Source organism: Acipenser ruthenus, chromosome 2, assembly GCF_902713425.1.
Source record: "Acipenser ruthenus chromosome 2, fAciRut3.2 maternal haplotype, whole genome shotgun sequence".
NCBI lineage: Eukaryota > Metazoa > Chordata > Actinopteri > Acipenseriformes > Acipenseridae > Acipenser > Acipenser ruthenus.
Window position 1 is genome coordinate 27,004,755 of NC_081190.1, and position 21,081 is coordinate 27,025,835.

Below are 21,081 nucleotides of genomic sequence, written 5' to 3' on the forward strand. Positions count from 1 at the left end.
ATCACCAAGAATCATTCTGTCCCTGTCACACCACCCAAAGAAAATTACTAGTACAGCAGAGAATCGTCCAAACAACAAACAAAAAAATCCAAGGACTTAAAGAAGTATTTAGAAACATCAGGCATAATGATGCACGAAAGAACTGTACAAAGGCACCTGAACACAAAATAATTATATGCATGTAGACCTTGCTGCAAGTCATGTTTTAAAGAAAATTAAAAAAAACAAAATCTTATATGCCAAGGAATCTGAGGCATTCTTCAACAAAATTCTCAAGTCCGATGAGACTAAAATATAACCTTTCCCCAAAAATGGACCAGTATGTTTGGGGGAAAAAAGGGGAAAGTCTTCAATGAAGAAAACCTTGTACCTACAGTTAAATATGGAGGTGGTTTGATCATGCTATGGGGGTGTTTTAGAAGTTCAGGGACTGGAGATATGTGATTCTAAAGATTGAATAAATGCAGCCATGTATCAAAACATTCTAGAAAGTACAAGGATACCAGCTCCTAGTAGGCTGATTGGCAACTTCTAACGTGACAACAACCCAAAGTATATGGCTAAGTTAACTCTAGCATTCTTGAAAACAAAGGTAAAAGTTCTGGAATGGCCTTAGCAATCACCAGATCCCAATCTGATTAGCAATGCTTTTGGACTGATCAAAAAAAAAAAAAAAAAAATCTGTTGCCATGCATTATTTCCAATCTGTCTATACTGAAGGAAATATGTAAGACAGAATGAGCCCAGATTTCACCAACAAGATGCAACATACTGTACTGGTTAAGAATAATCATATATGTCTGAAAGGAATAACAAAAGCAAAAGGTGGACACGCAAAATACTAAAGCAGGGGTGCCGGTACTGTCTGTCATGAATAAATACTTTAATGGAAAAAGGTTTGTGTGTTTTTTGATAAAGATTATTTGTTAAAATACTAGAAACTGTGTATTTTGCATTAAAGCTTACTTAATCTGTTACCTTGAATTGTAGTATAATAAGCATAGGGTGCCAATACTTTGGTCTGTGACTGTATGAAACTTAGGATTTCAGTCACGCTCCAGTACTGACAGTGGACCATTGCTACAGTCCGCCGCCACTATACTTTCCATTTAATTTGATTTTATTGTTGCTCAAAATAATTATGTAAATGCCAGTTTTATATTTTATATCACAATTAAAAATTAGGCTTACCTTAAAATCTAAAGCATTGTAATTAAGCCAGTAATTTGATACAGGTATGTATGACCATGTAGTTTCAGTGTAAGTATTTTTTTTTTCTTCATAATTAATCATTTGTATGATTTGCTGACCACACAGACCAAGCTTATGGTAATAATAATGTATGACAGTGTCACTGCATCTAAATTAAACTGACTAATTCAGTTACAGCATGGGAAAGTGTTAATGATGAGTAACAGTGCTCCTGGAATAACACTCATTTGATGAGCTGTGTGCCTGGGGGCTGAGTTCATTTAGAGCCGTGTTATTGGATCAGTCATTTCAAAGCTATCCATTCCAGCTGTGGTGAGCAAAAAAAAAAAAAAAAAAAGTAAAAATTGTAATACGAGTTCTTAATAGTATAATGTGAGGTGTATCTGTTCACCTGTCTGTGAATCTTGTCAGAGTCACTTCCACTCTACTATGCATAATACATTATAAATAGGCTTGCTACTTTCCAATTTTAACTGGTAAAGCTCGTTAAACATTGAATTCCTAAATTCGACTGAAATAAATACATAGGATAAACGTTGGTAAAACCACTCGCTATTTTTTATTTTCTTACCAAAAATAATCATTTCAAAATCATCTCTAGTTTGTGTAGTTTTTGTACTTGCTGTCTGTCCTGTCTCCGTTCCGCTGTGAATAGTTAGGGGTTGCTGTGAATGGCTAGGCTACTGTAGTTTCACTGTCAGTCATTTCATCCTGTTCTGACAGATCGCATTAACTGAAACAGCGCTAGAATGTTCTTGTTCATTTTAAATGGCTGTCAATTATCAAGACCTGCACCCTGTGCACTTTCATTTGCCAGCTATAGCGCCTGTCATTCAAAGCGCCTACTTTGAAATTAGCGGGTTACGGTGTAGGTAAGCTGTTGCTATAGGGATACGGTGACAGTCACTAGTTTGATTTGAAAATGGGGTGCAAGAGGAAAACACTTAATGAGTATTGTGCACAATACCCTCGAAGTGGGCCCGTCTGCCTTGCCTACCAGTGAGTCGAGCTGTGCTGAAGGGGGAGAGGGGTGGAGCTCAGACTCCGAATAATAAATGCAAGTTAGTTCTGTTCAACTATCTAATGTTTTGTTCTGTGCATATTATTTTTACTCATAAATTTATGCTATAAAAGTCTGTGTAATACACTTTTATATGCTGCGTTTTCTACATTTTATTTGAGCCTATTTTTTGATTTGTGTTGGATCTTTATCTTTAAAAGGTATAGCTCTGCTGTGACCAAATGTTATTTCAATTAGCATGTTGGTAACCACGGTTTTGTTGCATGTTGAGTATGATGAAGGGATTTCGCTAAATGAGACGTTTCTCAATGGCATAAAAAGGTCGATTTCACACATTCCCTTCTTGAATTGAAAAATAAAGATTGAAAAAGAACAGTAAATTCTTTCTAAAATAAACATCAATATTAATCTTCGATTTGGCAAAAAATTAAAATGGAATAGTAGCAAGCCTAATTACAAACCACAGCAAAGAACGTAAGAAATGTAAAGCACATTAACCATGTATTTATAGCTAGTGCAGCATGCTGTGTATTTTGTTTTTTTTGTACCTGTACAGTAATTGAGGATCTTTTTGTTTCAGTTCATTTGACAACCAGCGCATCTACCAGCAGCAAGGATCTGGTCCTATTCAGCAATCTACAATCCTAGTGGTGAACCCAGTTAAAGGAAAGGTCCTGGGTTCTTCAGGAAGAAATCTGTACGTTTTTCTATGTACCGTTGTAATAGTCATATTTTAAAGAGATTGTTGTGTGCAGATATCATTCATAACGTTAACACTGAATCATAAAATCTGAGTAAAAACTAAAGAAACGTCTTTAGTCTGGAAGGGCAGACCTGTCGATTTCATTTTTACTCAGGTATGCATAAACATTTGCATCAGAACAAAACAATTCCAACTGTATCCATTTAATGTCAAAGAGGGGTCTTATTTCAATAACGATGGTATTTAGATCTTTAGATCTACTTTTGGATATAACTTGGGAACCACTTGCCTCAATTTGATTTAGCTTTGTATGGACATTTGTTACACAAAGCTATTCATGTATACTCTGTATGCTATATGTAACTCTGTAAATCATCTTGCTTATGAAAAAAACATTTCAAATATGAAAAACAAAATCAAATATCTAAATGTACAGTCTGAATTAGAATTTTGTTATATATATACAGTGCCTTGCGAAAGTATTCGGCCCCCTTGAACTTTGCGACCTTTTGCCACATTTCAGGCTTCAAACATAAAGATATGAAACTGTAATTTTTTGTGAAGAATCAACAACAAGTGGGACACAATCATGAAGTGGAACGAAATTTATTGGATATTTCAAACTTTTTTAACAAATAAAAAACTGAAAAATTGGGCGTGCAAAATTATTCAGCCCCTTTACTTTCAGTGCAGCAAACTCTCTCCAGAAGTTCAGTGAGGATCTCTGAATGATCCAATGTTGACCTAAATGACTAATGATGATAAATAGAATCCACCTGTGTGTAATCAAGTCTCCGTATAAATGCACCTGCACTGTGATAGTCTCAGAGGTCCGTTTAAAGCGCAGAGAGCATCATGAAGAACAAGGAACACACCAGGCAGGTCCGAGATACTGTTGTGGAGAAGTTTAAAGCCGGATACAAAAAGATTTCCCAAGCTTTAAACATCCCAAGGAGCACTGTGCAAGCGATAATATTGAAATGGAAGGAGTATCAGACCACTGCAAATCTACCAAGACCTGGCCGTCCCTCTAAACTTTCAGCTCATACAAGGAGAAGACTGATCAGAGATGCAGCCAAGAGGCCCATGATCACTCTGGATGAACTGCAGAGATCTACAGCTGAGGTGGGAGACTCTGTCCATAGGACAACAATCAGTCGTATACTGCACAAATCTGGCCTTTATGGAAGAGTGGCAAGAAGAAAGCCATTTCTTAAAGATATCCATAAAAAGTGTCGTTTACAGTTTGCCACAAGCCACCTGGGAGACACACCAAACATGTGGAAGAAGGTGCTCTGGTCAGATGAAACCAAAATCGAACTTTTTGGCAACAATGCAAAACGTTATGTTTGGCGTAAAAGCAACACAGCTCATCACCCTGAACACACCATCCCCACTGTCAAACATGGTGGTGGCAGCATCATGGTTTGGGCCTGCTTTTCTTCAGCAGGGACAGGGAAGATGGTTAAAATTGATGGGAAGATGGATGGAGCCAAATACAGGACCATTCTGGAAGAAAACCTGATGGAGTCTGCAAAAGACCTGAGACTGGGACGGAGATTTGTCTTCCAACAAGACAATGATCCAAAACATAAAGCAAAATCTACAATGGAATGGTTCACAAATAAACATATCCAGGTGTTAGAATGGCCAAGTCAAAGTCCAGACCTGAATCCAATCGAGAATCTGTGTAAAGAACTGAAAACTGCTGTTCACAAATGCTCTCCATCCAACCTCACTGAGCTCGAGCTGTTTTGCAAGGAGGAATGGGCAAAAATTTCAGTCTCTCGATGTGCAAAACTGATAGAGACATACCCCAAGCGACTTACAGCTGTAATCACAGCAAAAGGTGGCGCTACAAAGTATTAATTTAAGGGGGCTGAATAATTTTGCACGCCCAATTTTCAGTTTTTTATTTGTCAAAAAAGTTTGAAATATCCAATAAATTTCGTTCCACTTCATGATTGTGTCCCACTTGTTGTTGATTCTTCACAAAAAATTACAGTTTCATATCTTTATGTTTGAAGCCTGAAATGTGGCAAAAGGTCGCAAAGTTCAAGGGGGCCGAATACTTTCGCAAGGCACTGTGTGTATATATATATATATATATATATATATATATATATATATATATATATATATATATATATATATATATATATATTTGTATTAATTATTGTTTTTTTGTTTTGTTTTTTTAAGTTTCTACATGCCTCATGGTATAAGCACAGACACAAATGATAACTACTGGGTCACTGATGTGGCACTTCATCAGGTAAATAAATGATTCTCAATCCTTATTCTGCTGGCCAAAAACATTTTAGCTATATTAGCTACTAGTGACTGACAGGTTAAAGTTTCTTAACTGACTGGTAGTGTATTTTGTTGATATCACTAAAAAGGATTATATAATTGTCTATTTAAGTCTGCAGAAATAACACAATGCATAACAAACATGGAATGGTAACTATATGCATAGCTACCGACTTGATTGAAGTTAGATCTCTTGCGGCTGGTTTTACACAATTGGCACTAATCTTGGACTATATTACCCCAGATAACATAGAGCAGTCCAAACTGAATGCAAGTCTTGGTCTGTGAAACCAGCCATTAGTGTTCTTACCAAATGTGCCTTCAAGGAATGCATCATTATCAAATATTTTTTCTCCTGTTTCATGTGCAACCTGTAACATTCTGTGATTTTTTTTTTTTTTCATTATTATTATTTTTTTTTTTATTTTATTTTTTTTCCCCCTCATTTAAGTTCAGACTAAAGCTAACAATGATAAAGATTCCTCATGTCCATGTTCAACTGCTTTGATCATGTGGTTTTTAAAAGTACATCACAGGGAGCAGGTTATGTTGGGTATCTAGACCTCGCCTAGTTTTTTGCAACTTTCTTTTATTAAATGAAAATTTAAATATCATTTATTCCTTTTCATTTCCCTTTAGGTGTTTAAACTGGGTAAAAACAGGGAAGAAAAACCCCTGTTGGTCTTAGGACAAGCCTTCCAACCTGGAAGTGACACACGTCATTTTTGCCAACCTACAGATGTGGCCGTGGATCCTGTTTCTGGCAACTTCTATGTATCAGATGGCTACTGCAATTCCAGAATCATGAAGTTCTCACCAGAGGGGAAGTACATAATGCAGTGGGGAGCAGGTATTGAAATATTACTAAACTGTATCTAATGGAGTACATTTTAGGTTATTTGTCATGAACGGCACTCCTAAAGCCCCTTTCACACTGGCATACTCTACCCGAGTCGGAACCTACCCGGGTCAGGACCCGGTGTCATGCGTGCCGGCTACGTGATTTCACACTGTATTTGATAAAGCAGGGTTGACATGGGTGACAGATGCAAGTAAACAATACGAGTATCAATGCCCCGGAAACAGCTTGTTACGGACGCTTCCATCCAAGCTTCTCTGAATTGAACCGTCGGCCCAAATGTTGACTAGAGTAAATGTTTCTTCATGCCTGCTGCAATCTGGCTCATGGTGTGTCTCAAGCAACAAAAATATGGCTAAACAGAATAAACAAAAACGTTCCTTGCGGAAGTGAAACCTTCACGCAGGCGTGGCTGTTTGTTATTTCGTCGGCCATCATGCATTTTGTCTCATTCAGCCCGGGTCAAAGTGTGTCAGTCCACATCCTGAGGTGGGTCGCTGGGAGCCGAATACGACCCAGGTACGTGGTTTCACACCATGCGGGATTGTGACCCAGGTAGCCAGAACCCAGATCTGGACCCGGGTAGAAGTGTCAGTGTGAAAGGGGCTTTACTTTAGCTAGTGTATTAACAGATCAATTTTTTTCTAGAAGATATTGGACACATCATTTGATGCTCCTTTGGCAAACATCTTTCATGCATTCATAGAGCATGAATAAAAAAAAAACCAAAGACAATGAGCTTGCCTTCATTGCCTTGTGTGCATGGCTCAGGCTTGTCTTGGAATAACACACTATAGGGGGTAAGGGAGCAGTTGTCCCCATGCCAAGTTGCCAACCCAATCTTGGCCCTAAACAGGATTGGAACCCATGAAAAAGACTTGTACATTAACCCAATCTACCACCTAATTCATTATTATTGATTCTTTGTTCATTTTGCAGGATCTGCACACATGCACAGGCCAATCCAATTTAATGTTCCTCACAGTTTAGCTTTTGTGCCGGACCGAAGAGAGCTCTGTGTGGCTGACAGAGAAAATGGTCGAATTCAGTGTTTCATCGCAGAATCTGGAGAATTTGTCAAGGAGATTAAGCACAATGAATTTGGAGGAGAAGTCTTTGCTGTCTCTTATGTACCTGAGCATGGTATGCATGACTCATGCGTATAATCCATTAAATTATTAATAAATGTGATCTTTTAAATTCACTAGGTTTGTTTTTAAAGCTTCATACCTTTTGTTTTAAATGCTTTTTTTTGTTTGTTTCAGGTGGCTTAATGTATACAGTAAATGGAGAGTCAATATATGGTCAGCTAGCTCCTTTACAAGGATTTATGATGAATTACTCAAGTGGTGAAATTTTAGATACCTTTAGCCCAGACTCGCAGGTAAAAATAAGAAATTGCTATTTTAAATACTTTTTAAATGATGGATGTTTACTGGGAAATAGCGTGACATGTATCTATGTGTCATGCATTTATCTGCAGTGTTTTTTTGGTGTCACAGTTTGACTTGTTTGCTCTGCTCTGCATATTCAGCTAGCTGGATAAGGGTGCTATGCCAAAATTCCGTAAACAATGGGTATATGGGTAAAGGTTGTGTGTTGTCATCATAAAAATAAAAATCACAGAAACAGTTTTTCAAGAAGTTGGAAATATACCTCAGATGATATTACCAGCTAAAATGGTTTCTTCAAATAATTAGTTTAACAGGGAAGGATGGGTCCGTCATTTTGTTATCCTATTTGTATATGTATTACTGTATATTCACCTGTATTACTAAGGGGTCGTCCATAATGATCATCAAATACAGAAAGCGTACACAGCATTCTCTTTTTCAAGGGAACTTTTTAGAAACTTTAAAGAAGTATGTCCTGTTTTCTAACCCGATTTTGCAATGAAACTGAGTAATATCGCGGGACAGGCCAAATTTACCTAGATATTTTTCTAGTGTTCAGCAGAAGCTTTTTTGTATGGTACGATGTACTGCGTGAGATTCCAGCAATGTTTTGAAGACCTCGCACTGCCATCTGTACAAATAATGTCTTGCTGTACCATTTGCCATTCCAAATGATTGCCCATGATATACATTGCTATTGCTAAACAATGCTGAAAAGGAAACATGACAAAAAATCTGGTGGCTATAGTACTTTTGCATGATGGCATGTGAATATTTCAAGCTTATATAAAAATTTCATTTTTTTTATATATATATATATATATATATATATATATATATATATATATATATATATATATATATATATATATATATATATATAATCTCAAAAACCACACACATTGCACTCCTAATGATGGAAAAGCACACACTTTGTACACTTTCAAAAATTCTTGGATGGCCCCTAAGTAATATCCTTTTTTAGCCGCAGGGTCTGCTTCGAAATACATTCCTAGAAGCTGAATTTCTGAAGTGAATTTGTTGTAGAAAAGACCACTATGTGTGTCCAACTAATTCCTGACCCCTCAACTGTAGTTAGCAAAGGGACATGTTCTAATCAAAACATCAGCAAACCACAAATCACTTCAGAAATTCAGCTTTTAGAAGCAGGTTGAAAAGGGACTGCTCTAACAGTTAGTAAGCATGGTATATAACGATAGAGAACAAACTTAATAGGATATTAAACTAGTACTTTAAAATGTATGTTTATTCCTAGGACTTCCGAATGCCGCATGACATTGTTGTTACCACAGATGGAACCGTTTATGTTGGAGACGCAACCACTGACACAGTATTGAAATTCGTCTCTTCAGAAAGTAAGAGTTTTAGATTTTGCTCCATTTAATTATTTCTCTTGATCTGTTAATCTGAAATGTATTTAACCTTAAATGTGTTAGATGTGAAACCAATTTACAAAAAGTGAGAAATGTGACTAAACCTGTGAAAGGTTCCATATGGAGTAGTACTGTCAAAATTTATTAGAGGCTTGATTTAATACGGCATAAGCCACAGCCAGTGAAAATACAGAATCGATTATAGCAGATATTAACCGAAGATGCGACTTTTGTTTGGGCTAAACTTTATTTTAAAATGATTTGGATACTGTTTGTTACATGCAAGATACTAAATGCTATCAGAGAAAGGAAGAAATTAAAGCAAACAGGAGTAATCCTTCTTCAAAGTGCACATGGTACATTTCTGGGGCATTTGCACCCCTTTCCAGCTATCCGAGAGTTACACTTTTTCTTTTTTTTCACATATTATTATTATTATTATTATTATTATTATTATTATTATTATTATTATTATTATTTCTTAGCAGACGCCCTTATCCAGAGTGACTTAAAATTGTTACAAGATATCACATTATACATTATTTCACATTATACAGATATCACATTATTTTTTACATACAATTACCCATTCATACAGTTGGATTTTACTGGAGCAATCTAGGTAAAGTACCTTGCTCAAGGGTACAGCAGCAGTGTACCCCACCTGGGATCGAACCCACGACCCTCCGGTCAAGAGTCCAGAGCCCTAACCACTACTCCACACTGCTGCCCCCTGCGTACTAGATTGTTGATTCTTGTGGGAGAGCGGAAGGGAAGTTATTGATTTGTCCCTACATAGGTATTTAACCAATAGTCTTTTTTTATAAAACCTGTGCATAATACAGTGTGTATAATACATTAGTTCCCAGCACTGCATGCTTTACAGTACCATGCTTATTACCTGATGCTGTAAGTATTGGAGAAAAATCTGTCTTCAGGGAGCAAAAAAGTATTACTTTTACTGTACAGGCTACCACACGCAGCTCCTGTTTACTTGCAGGAAAGAGTGCTGAGAGTTGCAGGAAATCTGGGTTCTAAAAGTATTGATTTAGCCCTACAGATTAATTTAATCCTGTGTAGTCAATTTACTATTTTAGAATGAGTCTGTGTGCATGTATAATACATCATTTTCCAGTACTGTATTTGATTACTACATTATGTACAGTAACCTGCTTTTTTCCTCATACAGTTAGTTATTGAAAAAATCTAATTTTATTCCGCCAGTTTGGGGAAAAAAAACAAAACAAAAAAAAACAGCCTCTGTTGATTTGTAAAATTGATGCCTGTGAGAGACGACAGGCAATTCAGAGTAAATTATTATTATTATTTATTTCTTAGCTGACGCCCTTATCCAGGGCGACTTACAATTGTTACAAGATATCACATTATTTTTACATACAATTACCCATTTATACAGTTGTTTTTTTTACTGGAGCAATCTAGGTAAAGTACCTTGCTCAAGGGTACAGCAGCAGTGTCCCCACCGGGGATTGAACCCACGACCCTCTGGTCAAGAGTCCAGAGCCCTAACCACTACTCCACACTGCTGCCCCCATGTGCCTCATTTGGCATTCTTTTTTATGTTTTGAGAGATGGAGCCTATCTTTCTTTTTTAATGTATGCAAGTTCTGTTTGTGTACTTTTTTGATGAAGAATGAAGCTGCTTTAAAAAAAAAAATACTTTGCACTTCAAAACAACATTTATTCGATACAGAACAGTTGAAATAATAATATAAGCCAGTTTTGTGTTGCTCTTTTTGCTTTAAATTACAAGCTAACCACATGTATGTACGAGAGGTGCATTTGCATTCCTTTCCTCCCTCCCTGTGAGCTCCATTCTTGCCACTGACAAAGGGTTATGAGCTCAGTGTTTCTTGTGGTGTCAATGCCAATTTAAAACCAAATGTATTCAGGGAATGACAGAAAGGCTTAAAGTCTGCAGGTGCTATCCATTTATTAATTTACCCAATTTGAGATTCAGCATTATATTCTGAAGACACATCAAGTAGGCCTAGATCTCATAGTGATTTACTAAGAGTTTTATAAAATTAGGTTAAGTATATCTGGAATTGTGTTTAAAATTTTGCAGGATCATTTTTAATGTCATTGTGCTGTAGAGGTCATAAATAGGCTGATCTATAATCCTTAATTATTTAGGAAAGACAATGTGATGTATTCTACTGTTGGCAGAAGAAACCTCCCTGACAGTTTATGTAGAAAAACTTGAAGTGGAATTGACAACTCAAGGTGGTGCTAAAAAAAAAAAAAAAGGATGGACCTGTCAATCATTTGTTTGTTTGTGTGATTGCACATCTTGTCTTCAGGCTGTTATCCCTCTTATAATAAACTCCTACAAACCGTTACATGTGTGCGGTTTGAAAAGCAGTCTGGGAAATTATGTATTGTAATATGTCAATGATCACTAAAAATCCTCTCTTATACTGACATTTTTATGTAACCTAGTCTTGCATCGCTTGCAGAGATAACTGCTTGCACCTTTCTATTATTTTATTAAAGCAGCTGGCAATATCATTTTCTGTAATGTGTGCAATTTCTCCACAATTCCAGAGCTGTTTTACGGAATGAAAAATGATATAGTACATTCAATACCATATAGCCTATTGTATTACCAATGTAATCACTTCCCAAAGTCTAGTCATTCCATCACCTCCCTCAATTAGGACATTATACTGTACTTTGGGACTCCAGCCACAAGGAAAATAGATGAATGTCAGCAGCACACATCTCCAACAGATGTGGAAAAGAGGAGAGTGTGCTGTGTGAAAAACTCATAAGACTATGTTGCTGCAGGCCCTCCTATCACATGTTTTATGTAACCCGGTCTGATTTTAAGGTGACTTTGTTTTTTTTTTTAAAGGTGATTGTCTGACATGCCCATTCAAATACATGTCATTCTACCCAAAAGTGGGTTTACTCAAATATCCTGAAGCATTGTTAACGTGCATCATTTTGCATACAGCATAGGAGGTTGGTTACAATATGAAACTGTAAATCATAGAACACTCTAAATGATGAGAAATGCCATCTGAGTTCCCTAGGTTAGATATTGTAAATAAAAGTAATTGATGCAATGATTTTGATTTGTTTAAGTGAATTTGTCTAGGGTTGTTAATCATTTTGAGACAAGAATAGCAAATATGAACAATGTCTCCAGAATTCGTGACTAGAGTTTATAGGAAAATGAAGTCATACATAACTATCTAGTTTTATTTTAAGATGTTGCCCATTTTTTTTAATCTTTTAAAAATAAATTTAAAAAAAACACAGTATAGCTTGAGATTAGCTATTAATTTTGTCTTTTAAGACTTATCCTGGTAAATGTATCCTGGGGGCAAACTGAGGGCAAATGTGTTGCTCTAAAACTAATCTGGATAAAACATAAAGATTAAGGTACAAAAAAAATCTTTCTTCTGGGTGCTCTGAAGTTAAATATATTTTTAAATGAAAAGGCCCAACTGTTTTTTTTATCTTTTTTTTAATTTAATATATGTGCTCCATATTTATATTTCAGAAGCTGAACATCGCTCAGTAAAAAAGGATGGGATAGAAGTTCACGAAATAGAAGGTATGTTTTTGTTTTATTGTATAAGAACATAAAATGCAGTCAATAACTAATGCTTCTGGGTCCCCAAGTGGATCACCTGGTAAAGGCATGCCTGCATGGTGTGCGGCTTGAGTTATAGTCAGGGGAGCAGCAGTTCGTGTCCTGGCTGTGCGAAGTCATTGGTCTTTGCTGCAGATTCCACATTGAGCATCACATTGGCTATGGGCGTTCCTGCGGTTTAGAGAGGCAAAACAAGCAGGGTCAGTGTACATTGTTCCCCCGAGACAATGTTGATGGGATAGCTTTAGTTTGCACACTGTCTTAAATGTTGATCTCAAGGGTTTGTTTGAGTATTATTTTGGAAACCCGATAAGGATCAGTTAGCCCTTTCTTATGCAGCGGATTGTGGGATACTAGGAGAGTAAAGGTGGTCCTTTTATTTTTTGGGATGTGTTTGGTTCCAAGAACAAATGTAATGCTGAACTTAGACCCTAGTTGTTACCAGCCTTTTGTATTGTTGCATTGGCTTTTATAGTATAGACCAACGTTTCCCAAAGGGGCGGTTGCGACCCAAATATGGGTCTCCGTAAGGGTTCTGATTTTGAAATGGGTGCAAAACGAAAACATGTCTAATCCTACTTACAGCTCAAAGAAACAACAACGAAAAAAAACCTTGCTATTACCATCTTTATATTAACTTTGTTTTTTCTTACATTGGTGACGAGGATGATCCTGTTCATTAAAGATAGGAAACTCCATTCCTATGAGCTAGGATGCAATAAGTAAGAATTACAAGAAGTTATATTTACAATTACATATTAGTACTGCAATAGCACACAGAGGGGGGCTCCCGAGTGGCGCATCCAGTAAAGGGGCTCCGCGTGGAGTGCAGGATGCGCCATATAGCCTGGAAGATCGCAGGTTTGAATCCAGGCTGTGTCACTGCCGACCATGACCGGGGGTTCCTAGGGGGCGGTGCACAATTGACCGAGCACCGCCCGGGTAGGGAGGGATTAGGTCGGCAGTGGAATCCACTGTTCACCGCACACCAGTGACCCCTGTGGCTGATAGGGTGCCTGCGTGTCTGCAGTGGAGCCATTCAGATCTGTGTTGGTCCTCCAGCACTATAGGTCTGGTGGCTTCGTTGTGGATCTGCAGTGCGAAAAATGACGGATTAGCAAGAACACATTTCGGAGGACGCGTGTTTCAGCCTCCCATTTCCCGTGTCACCGGGGGGTTGCAGCGGTGAACCGGGATAATAACAATAATTGGGCATTCCAAATTGGGTAGAAAACCGGGGTAAAAACCATTGGCAATGACTAAATTTAAAAAAAAAAGAATATCACACTCATTTAATTTAACGAAGGTTTTAATGAATCAGAGCAGTAGTAGTGCCCTTTCAGTTTATTAAATGCTTTAAAAATTGGATTAGTTGGTTGCGCAGACCACCGTAAATCCCAAGTAATAAGCAATCTGGGCGATCCAGTGCTTTTACCGGTTTAACAGCATTAGTATTTCAATACAGTAATACAGATATGGTTATTATACATTTAGCCTTCAGGCTGATCATGCAAAAAGCTAAAGCGCCCACAGCTACAGTATATCCTATAACATTCAATATATCACTCTCTTAAAACTAACACTTAATTTAGCACATACCTTATAGTAATGCATCCAATATTAAAGAGATATAAATTCAAATATATGCTTACCTTCCAGTATATGGAAGTGTAGTGTAAGATATATGAAAAATAAGAACTGTCTTCAAAAGGCAGAGATGTCTGACTTAGACCAATCAGTAATCAGTTTTTCCGAGACCATCAGAGAATGGACCACGTCAGCTTGCAAGATCAAGATCAATGGTATCAAATGGGGTCTTGCTGTGGGCTTATATAGGATTTTCCCTACATTGAATACATCAGGAGTCGCAATTAAATCTGATCATCAATGTGCCTTGACTGTTCTTATCGTTGAGTTAATGATATATTCTAGAAGGATCCGGTCAACTGTTTTTAAAACTAATTGGAGTTACATAACAACCTTCAAAAGTAATTGGATATAACTCCTTTCCAAAATATTGGAACACAATCTCCTGTTCTCTTTTTTAACCCCTCCTTTTTCTAAGACGTGAGGTGAACCAAAGGTCACAGGATCCTTGCTACAATACAATACAATACGATACAAGTTTATGTGTATTAAAAGAGATGCTGTTTTATATATAACATCAACTTTCTGTGTGATGATATTAACCTGGGTCTACAATATACTCCCTCTGAGCAGCATATTTGTCAACTTTTCAAATTAGTTTACTTTCATATACAGGTGTGTTAACAAAGTATTGGACAAAGACTGTAGGGGGTTTATCACAAGCCTTTGAATAAAAACCAGTAAGCAGTGGTCATTTCAGTTATTTCCATTTAAATGTAAGCTATAGTGAACATGTTAAATATAATAGTCGTGTGTTTAACTGTGCCATTCTTGGATTAAGCCTGACCTCTGTTTCAACCCAGATACCCTTTATACTTGCCAAAATTAGTGTTTTAATTAATATGAAACTCCACAGTAAGCGCTTCTCCAAATTCACAGCATGAAGTCATTTTTTGGCTCTCAAACATTATCCCAATTAAAGTCGCTACCTGCCTGATAAGAACTGATACTGTAGACAACTTTTCTAATTTAAATTAAATGCTCGCTTCGGCTGCCAGGTTTTCATTAATTTCTATGATATAATGAAGAGAGTTAATTTTGCTCATTATAGAAAGGCCTTGGATTCAAAACTGCTGACAACCAGTAAATCTCGCTTCGACTGCCAAAAAGAACTGTCCAGGTCTAGCAAGCAGGTAGAGTCAAGGCTATTAATTTAATTATTTTTAGTAAGTCTACTGTGTACTAAAATTATTAAATACAGTTTACACTTTATTGTCTTATATTCAAACCTAACAGTTCCTGTTTTTTATTGCAGTAAAACATTTATATAAATAAAACATTTATATTATTTAGTTTAATTTGATATTGGAATGTCTAAAAGACTTTTTGTTTAGTTGGAAACATAAACTGAACTAATTCTTAAATTGATTAAATTAAATGAACATCATCTCCAAATGTGTTTTAACAGTTTGTTCACAACATTGTCAATGCCAGGCATTTGTTATAATGTAAATATGTTCTTTCAACAGTTTAACTTTAAATGGCATTATAAGATGTATTTCTAATTCAGTTACTTCAGTATAACAGTTGCTCCTAGAAATTGTAATATTATCTTACTCCATCTGTTATGAAGTCTTTTAAGCTTTTAGTGGAAAGTCCAGTTATTTACATATAAATACAGGCTACCATTATTATTGTATAGTCTTGCTTTTTTTCAAATACAACATTCTAATAGCTGTATTTTTTCAGTCTTTTTAGAATATGTACTTTTAACTCAGGGACTCCATTTTAGATCAAGACTTAATACTTATTTCAAATAAGATACATGACTGTTAATCCATTTAAACTATACATTTGTTTAACTCTTACGAAATATAGCAGCAAAATATAGACTAAATTGTTGATTCGAGTATTCTGTTTCCATTACTTTAGAATACTTGCTTTTAGATTAAAGACGGTCTTTAAATTGAGTTTACTTCTTTTATTAAATAAGAGACTTGAGTGTTGGTATGTTCTTGAACTAGTTTAAACTGTATACTGGTTTTCTAAGTCTTTATAGTTTCCCCATTATAAGACTTTTATTCTTCTCTTACTTTAAACATCTACACCAGTAAAATATATATGGTATATATTTGCTTGGACTATGTTCTTCCTTTTTAGCTCAGCACAGCAACTCTGTCCAGAAAGTTGGCTACCTTTTCTCATCAAATTAGAATGTGCTAACAAGGTCTAGCATTTAAGTCAAACAGTTGCCTTCATCTGATAAGAGCCTGCCAAGAGCAGGTCAGCCCGACCTCTCTCTGCAGGCTCCTTCACAGGCTGCACACAAAAGCTACCTACAATATTTTCTACTGGGTATGATCTATTTGAAAAGAGTACATACAGTATTAATATAATTATTGACAAAGAGTATGTCATATTATTTCAATCAATACATGTTAGTTTAAATCATCCAATTCATGTCTAAGAAATCAGCACGTTCCCTACAAGATTTGAACTCTGCACCAGGCTACGCTCGGACTGGTTCTGCGAACACTACGACAGGCCTTTTCATCCAGTGCTTTACATTGCAGGTGTGGGCAACCAGGGTCACCATTTGATACCTGCAAGACACTTGTACACGTTTGGCAGGAACACCCTCCTCACATTCTAGCTTGCCCATGTCACTGGATGACCACTGTCACAACCCACACATTAAATTATTTTCACATCTCGTGGGCCCACATTCAAGTGTGAAAATGACATCCCTTCAGGACTATTACATTCAAATGGGATTCGGCAGTGTCTGACTAAGTGACTCCAGGCAGGGCAGGGTTTGGACCTGGTCGGTGGTGATTCACCTCTGCACTTATCACATCCACACATTAAAAAATGATTGTTTTCAACTGCTCTGCTCAGAGTCAGCTCTGTACCATGAACAATAGTCCTGGTTCTGTAACTTTTTCCCTGACACATTTCATGTTGTTCACAGAGGGTAAATTTAGGAGGCACGCCCTCCATCCAAAATACAGGTGTGGGCAAGAATTCACTATTTTTCATATCCACTTGGCTCCCAACCTTTTTGCTCTTGCACATCATCAGTGGGCAGACTCATTGTAACTGAATCTGGGTCCATTAAAGAACTGCTCACCCTAGCAACTGAGACCTGCCATACAAAAGGTTCTAATGATTTATAGCACAAAAGGGATATGTCAAGACTACCTCCGACAACACCCACACAATTGGTGGTGCAGCGCCCTCTTATAACGTAGCATATCTAGAACTTTCCCTTCTAGTTAAAATGTTCACTCCACACAGAGGATTTATGTGCAGTTGCTTGTAAACAAATTGGTCCATTTTGAAGAGAACACACTGTTCAAAACTGCAAGATAGGATAGGAAAACATGTATGCATCTTATTTTTATTTTATTTTTTTATGGATTACTTTAGAATCTATGATGCAGGGTATTTGCTTTAAATTGGTTTTGTCTGCTCAGTACGTCTGTTTTACACAGAAAGTCATTGGTTTCTTTGTGCTGAAATTGTTTGTTTGATCATTTGTTTTTGATACCAAGAGAACCTGTTCATGCTTGAAAAATGTACTAATTTGGTTTGTTCTTTTCTTTTAAGAAACAGAAACCATTATTCAAGCAAAACTAAAACCCCAACCCAAAGCACAAGAATTACCAAATGAAATCCCCCAAGAAGTGAAGAAAAAAAACCTTGTGAAGCCGGCCACTCCGGGAGTTTCACCAGCTATTATCACCACCCTGCTGCTAATTCCTCTTGTTGTTCTAATATCCATTGCTGCTTTCATACGATGGAGAAAAACTAGGATGTATGGAGGTAGTTTACTGTTTCTTTTTAAATTTTAAAATATTTGTGTATTAAAATAGAAATGTAAGGTGCTTTTTAAAAAGTGTATAAAGAAATTGGAAATTGATTAAGAAGCAATGCAAAGAACTGGATTCTGTTGAAAATATTTTGCTCGGATGTACAACAAGGGATACAGCAAATCTAAAGTAATGGGTTTCTCATAAACAATACAGAGTGTTCAGTAACTGTTTAAGCCTGTGGTTAGGATTGTGAAATGCAAGACAAGGTTGTACTATTGTCCAGTCCTGATTTAAAGGAATGAGTACAAAAGAGAGGTACGAGTATATTCTGGTCCAACATGCACTTGGTTAGTGGTACAGGATTTTTATTTCCAATGTGATAATGATCTCAGACCACTGCAGCACTCTATCAGCACTATTTAGAGAGAAAAGTCAGAGATGGGGAAGTGACATTGATATACTGGCCTCTCCAAAGACCTGATCTTAATCTTAACCTTTGGCAGTATACGAAAGTCTGAGACTCAACCAGATTTCTGAGCTTAGCGAGAGGCATCAGTACTAGTTTGATGTGAAGTGATAATCAGACTCACTAAATGCTTTGCCAGTTTTTTGAAGAGTACTGTAAAAGATAAAAACAGTTTTCAGGCTACAGTTTTCTAATATTGCTGCCATTGATAAAGGTATTCCCTTGAGACTGTATCATATTTGACCTTTTTACTACTACTTTCTTTTTCTAGAAGGTACTGAAAAATTGGAATCCAGTTCATCTGGGGGAATCTTAGGAAAACTTAGAGGTAAGTGGGATAGACTAATAAATACAATTAAAAAATGATGTACACATTAACATTGCTTCCGTGATCAAGATGACATTTAAAAAAGCAGCATTTTCACAGGGACACGCAACACCTGTTAGTAAATGGCTTCCGATATCCTTCAAATCCTGCTGCTTTATTTTTATACAGTAGATTATTTAAACGAATGAGCTGTGTGCAGGATTTCACTACTGATGCCACACTGATGTTGTGAGAAGATGTTTTGTATATCAGTATAGGCTGTGAAGCAAAGGTTGACAGAAACCGAGTATATAACCAAAAAAAGCAAGCTTTTGCAGATTGTTACTGGGCAAATCAACATGAACTAATGTCCATTCTGCCATGCACAGGGAAAGGCAGCGGTGGCCTTAATCTAGGGAACTTCTTCGCAAGTCACAAAGGCTACAGCAGGAAAGGATTCGACAGGCTGAGCACAGAAGGTAGTGATCACGAGAAGGATGATGAAGAAGCCACAGACTCAGAAACAGAAGAGTACTCTGCCCCTCAGCCTCCAGTCTCCTCATCTTCCTGAAACTGAATTGCAACACCGAAACTCTGAACAACGCCGACTTCCCTATTGCTCATGTGTTCAGGATGTGTATTTAATAGTAACTGTAACTGCATTGGCTGCCAATAATTTATTTGTTTGCGTAAAATTCCACTTCTGACTGCCATTCTGTTCAGTTTTGTCATATAAATGGTACCAGATTCAAAATGCTGGTAGTGCAAAGGTGAATCATCAGAAATCTTTTTAGTTTTTTGTTTGTAGTGTTTTATTTTTACTACTTTTTTGCAATAGCTTCTTCCAGCATTAACCAGCCAAACAACATGTTTCTGTTTTCATTTGTGGGACTTGTGGTTGAGAGAATTCTTATCTGTACATTTGTGCCTTTTCAATTAAGTATTTAGCCTTCAGCAGTACGGAAAAACAACGTGTGCCACATAAAAAGACAGAGCTGCTGAGTTTTGTCTTCTATTTTTTCCATGTTATCTCATTAATCGAAAGGAAAAGGGTAATAAAATGTATTCTGTATTTAAAATTGTATTTACTAAATTTCCTATTTGATGTAGTGCTGAGATGGGTCTGATATTTATTGTCAAATACTGAGGTTATACTATCAGAACACTATTTTCAGTAACAATGTAATTTGTGTAATAAAGTGTCTGTAAAGCATAGATTTATGTACTGTCTTGTGTTCTGAATCATTCAGTATTCCATTCCTAAAAAAAAATGTAAAGCCTACAAACCGTATCTCCTATATGCACAACAAAGCCATCCATCAAGGACACTTTTCTTGACTGCCTTTTCCCCGGGTTGCTTTTTTACCTTCGGAATATTGTTTTTCCCACTGGACAGAGTCCAGTTACTAAGTGACAAGCTTTGCATACTGTTCAAACATCAGCAAAAAAAATCAAGAGAAGCCAGGTGCAAGTACCCAAAGGAAGAAGTGATTGTTATCATTGGTGTAAAACAAGTATAAAGTATTTGAACAACACCTGAAAGTAATATCCCCATCAAGGGTATGAATATGATAAAAAAAAATACGTTATTATAAAGGCCAACAAGAGCTACATCCACAAGATGTTCAATAGAATATTTTAACAATTTACAGGTGTATCAAAATCACAAATAGATCCCTATAGCTTGCCTGTAGTACAAAATGCATTCAAGTTTTCTCAAACATGTAATTCAGTAATTGACCCAGATTCTAATGAAGTAATGACTGACCATACCATTGGATCAACCATTCTCAAGCAACAGCTAAAAGTTGGATATGCAGGTAATTACAAGTAGAAAGGCACTTTCACTAGAACTATTGATGGAGATAAGCATTCCCTGCAGAGGATGATGAATTAAGTATTAATAAACTATAAATTAATGAATTGTCTGTATAGAAATCAATGTAGCATTTCCAGTGTTCAGAATAGCTAAATATATCAAATAAATGTTGTTGTTGTGCTCCATGGAAAATGAATACTGCTTGACAGGAGGAAGAAACTGGAGGGCCTGAAACCTCCTGGCCACAGATCTACCAACAGTAACACTTTTCTAAATGGTGGATTGACAGAATAAATGATTTGATCTAACATCATGTTTTGTATGTCAACCCAACCTCTGATAAATTGAATGTATCATTTGTTTCATCAAGCACACCGTTCTTATCCTTGCTTGATGAAACAAATGATACATTCAATTTATCAGTTTTATTTTGTTCAAGAATCAGCTGGTCAGTACAGGTATTGACCTAAATCTATAAAACCACAGTGCAGTACATGCTATTGCAGAGGATAGGTTGTTACTTTAAAAAATAAATAAACTGTGTAGACCCTAAAGCTTTTTTTTTT

General features: G+C 36.6%; 1 protein-coding gene across 4 annotated transcripts in view; it reads left to right on the forward strand.

Moving 5' to 3' along the window:
* LOC117963343 (peptidyl-glycine alpha-amidating monooxygenase B-like) overlaps positions 1–19,911 on the forward strand; it is a 98,545-nt gene extending 78,634 nt beyond the window's left edge. For 3 of the 4 annotated variants that reach the window (XM_058992861.1, XM_058992870.1, XM_058992866.1), the window contains 10 exons: positions 2,814–2,930; positions 5,139–5,211; positions 5,889–6,099; positions 7,048–7,251; positions 7,374–7,492; positions 8,779–8,878; positions 12,429–12,482; positions 17,718–17,933; positions 18,661–18,717; positions 19,086–19,911. In XM_058992861.1, coding sequence (XP_058848844.1) covers positions 2,814–2,930; positions 5,139–5,211; positions 5,889–6,099; positions 7,048–7,251; positions 7,374–7,492; positions 8,779–8,878; positions 12,429–12,482; positions 17,718–17,933; positions 18,661–18,717; positions 19,086–19,267 — 1,333 coding nt within the window. In that variant the 3' untranslated portion in view covers positions 19,268–19,911. The remainder of the gene's footprint in view (positions 1–2,813; positions 2,931–5,138; positions 5,212–5,888; positions 6,100–7,047; positions 7,252–7,373; positions 7,493–8,778; positions 8,879–12,428; positions 12,483–17,717; positions 17,934–18,660; positions 18,718–19,085) is intronic. The other variant, XM_058992869.1, reaches the window with a different exon arrangement.
* Positions 19,912–21,081: the final 1,170 nt, after the last annotated feature.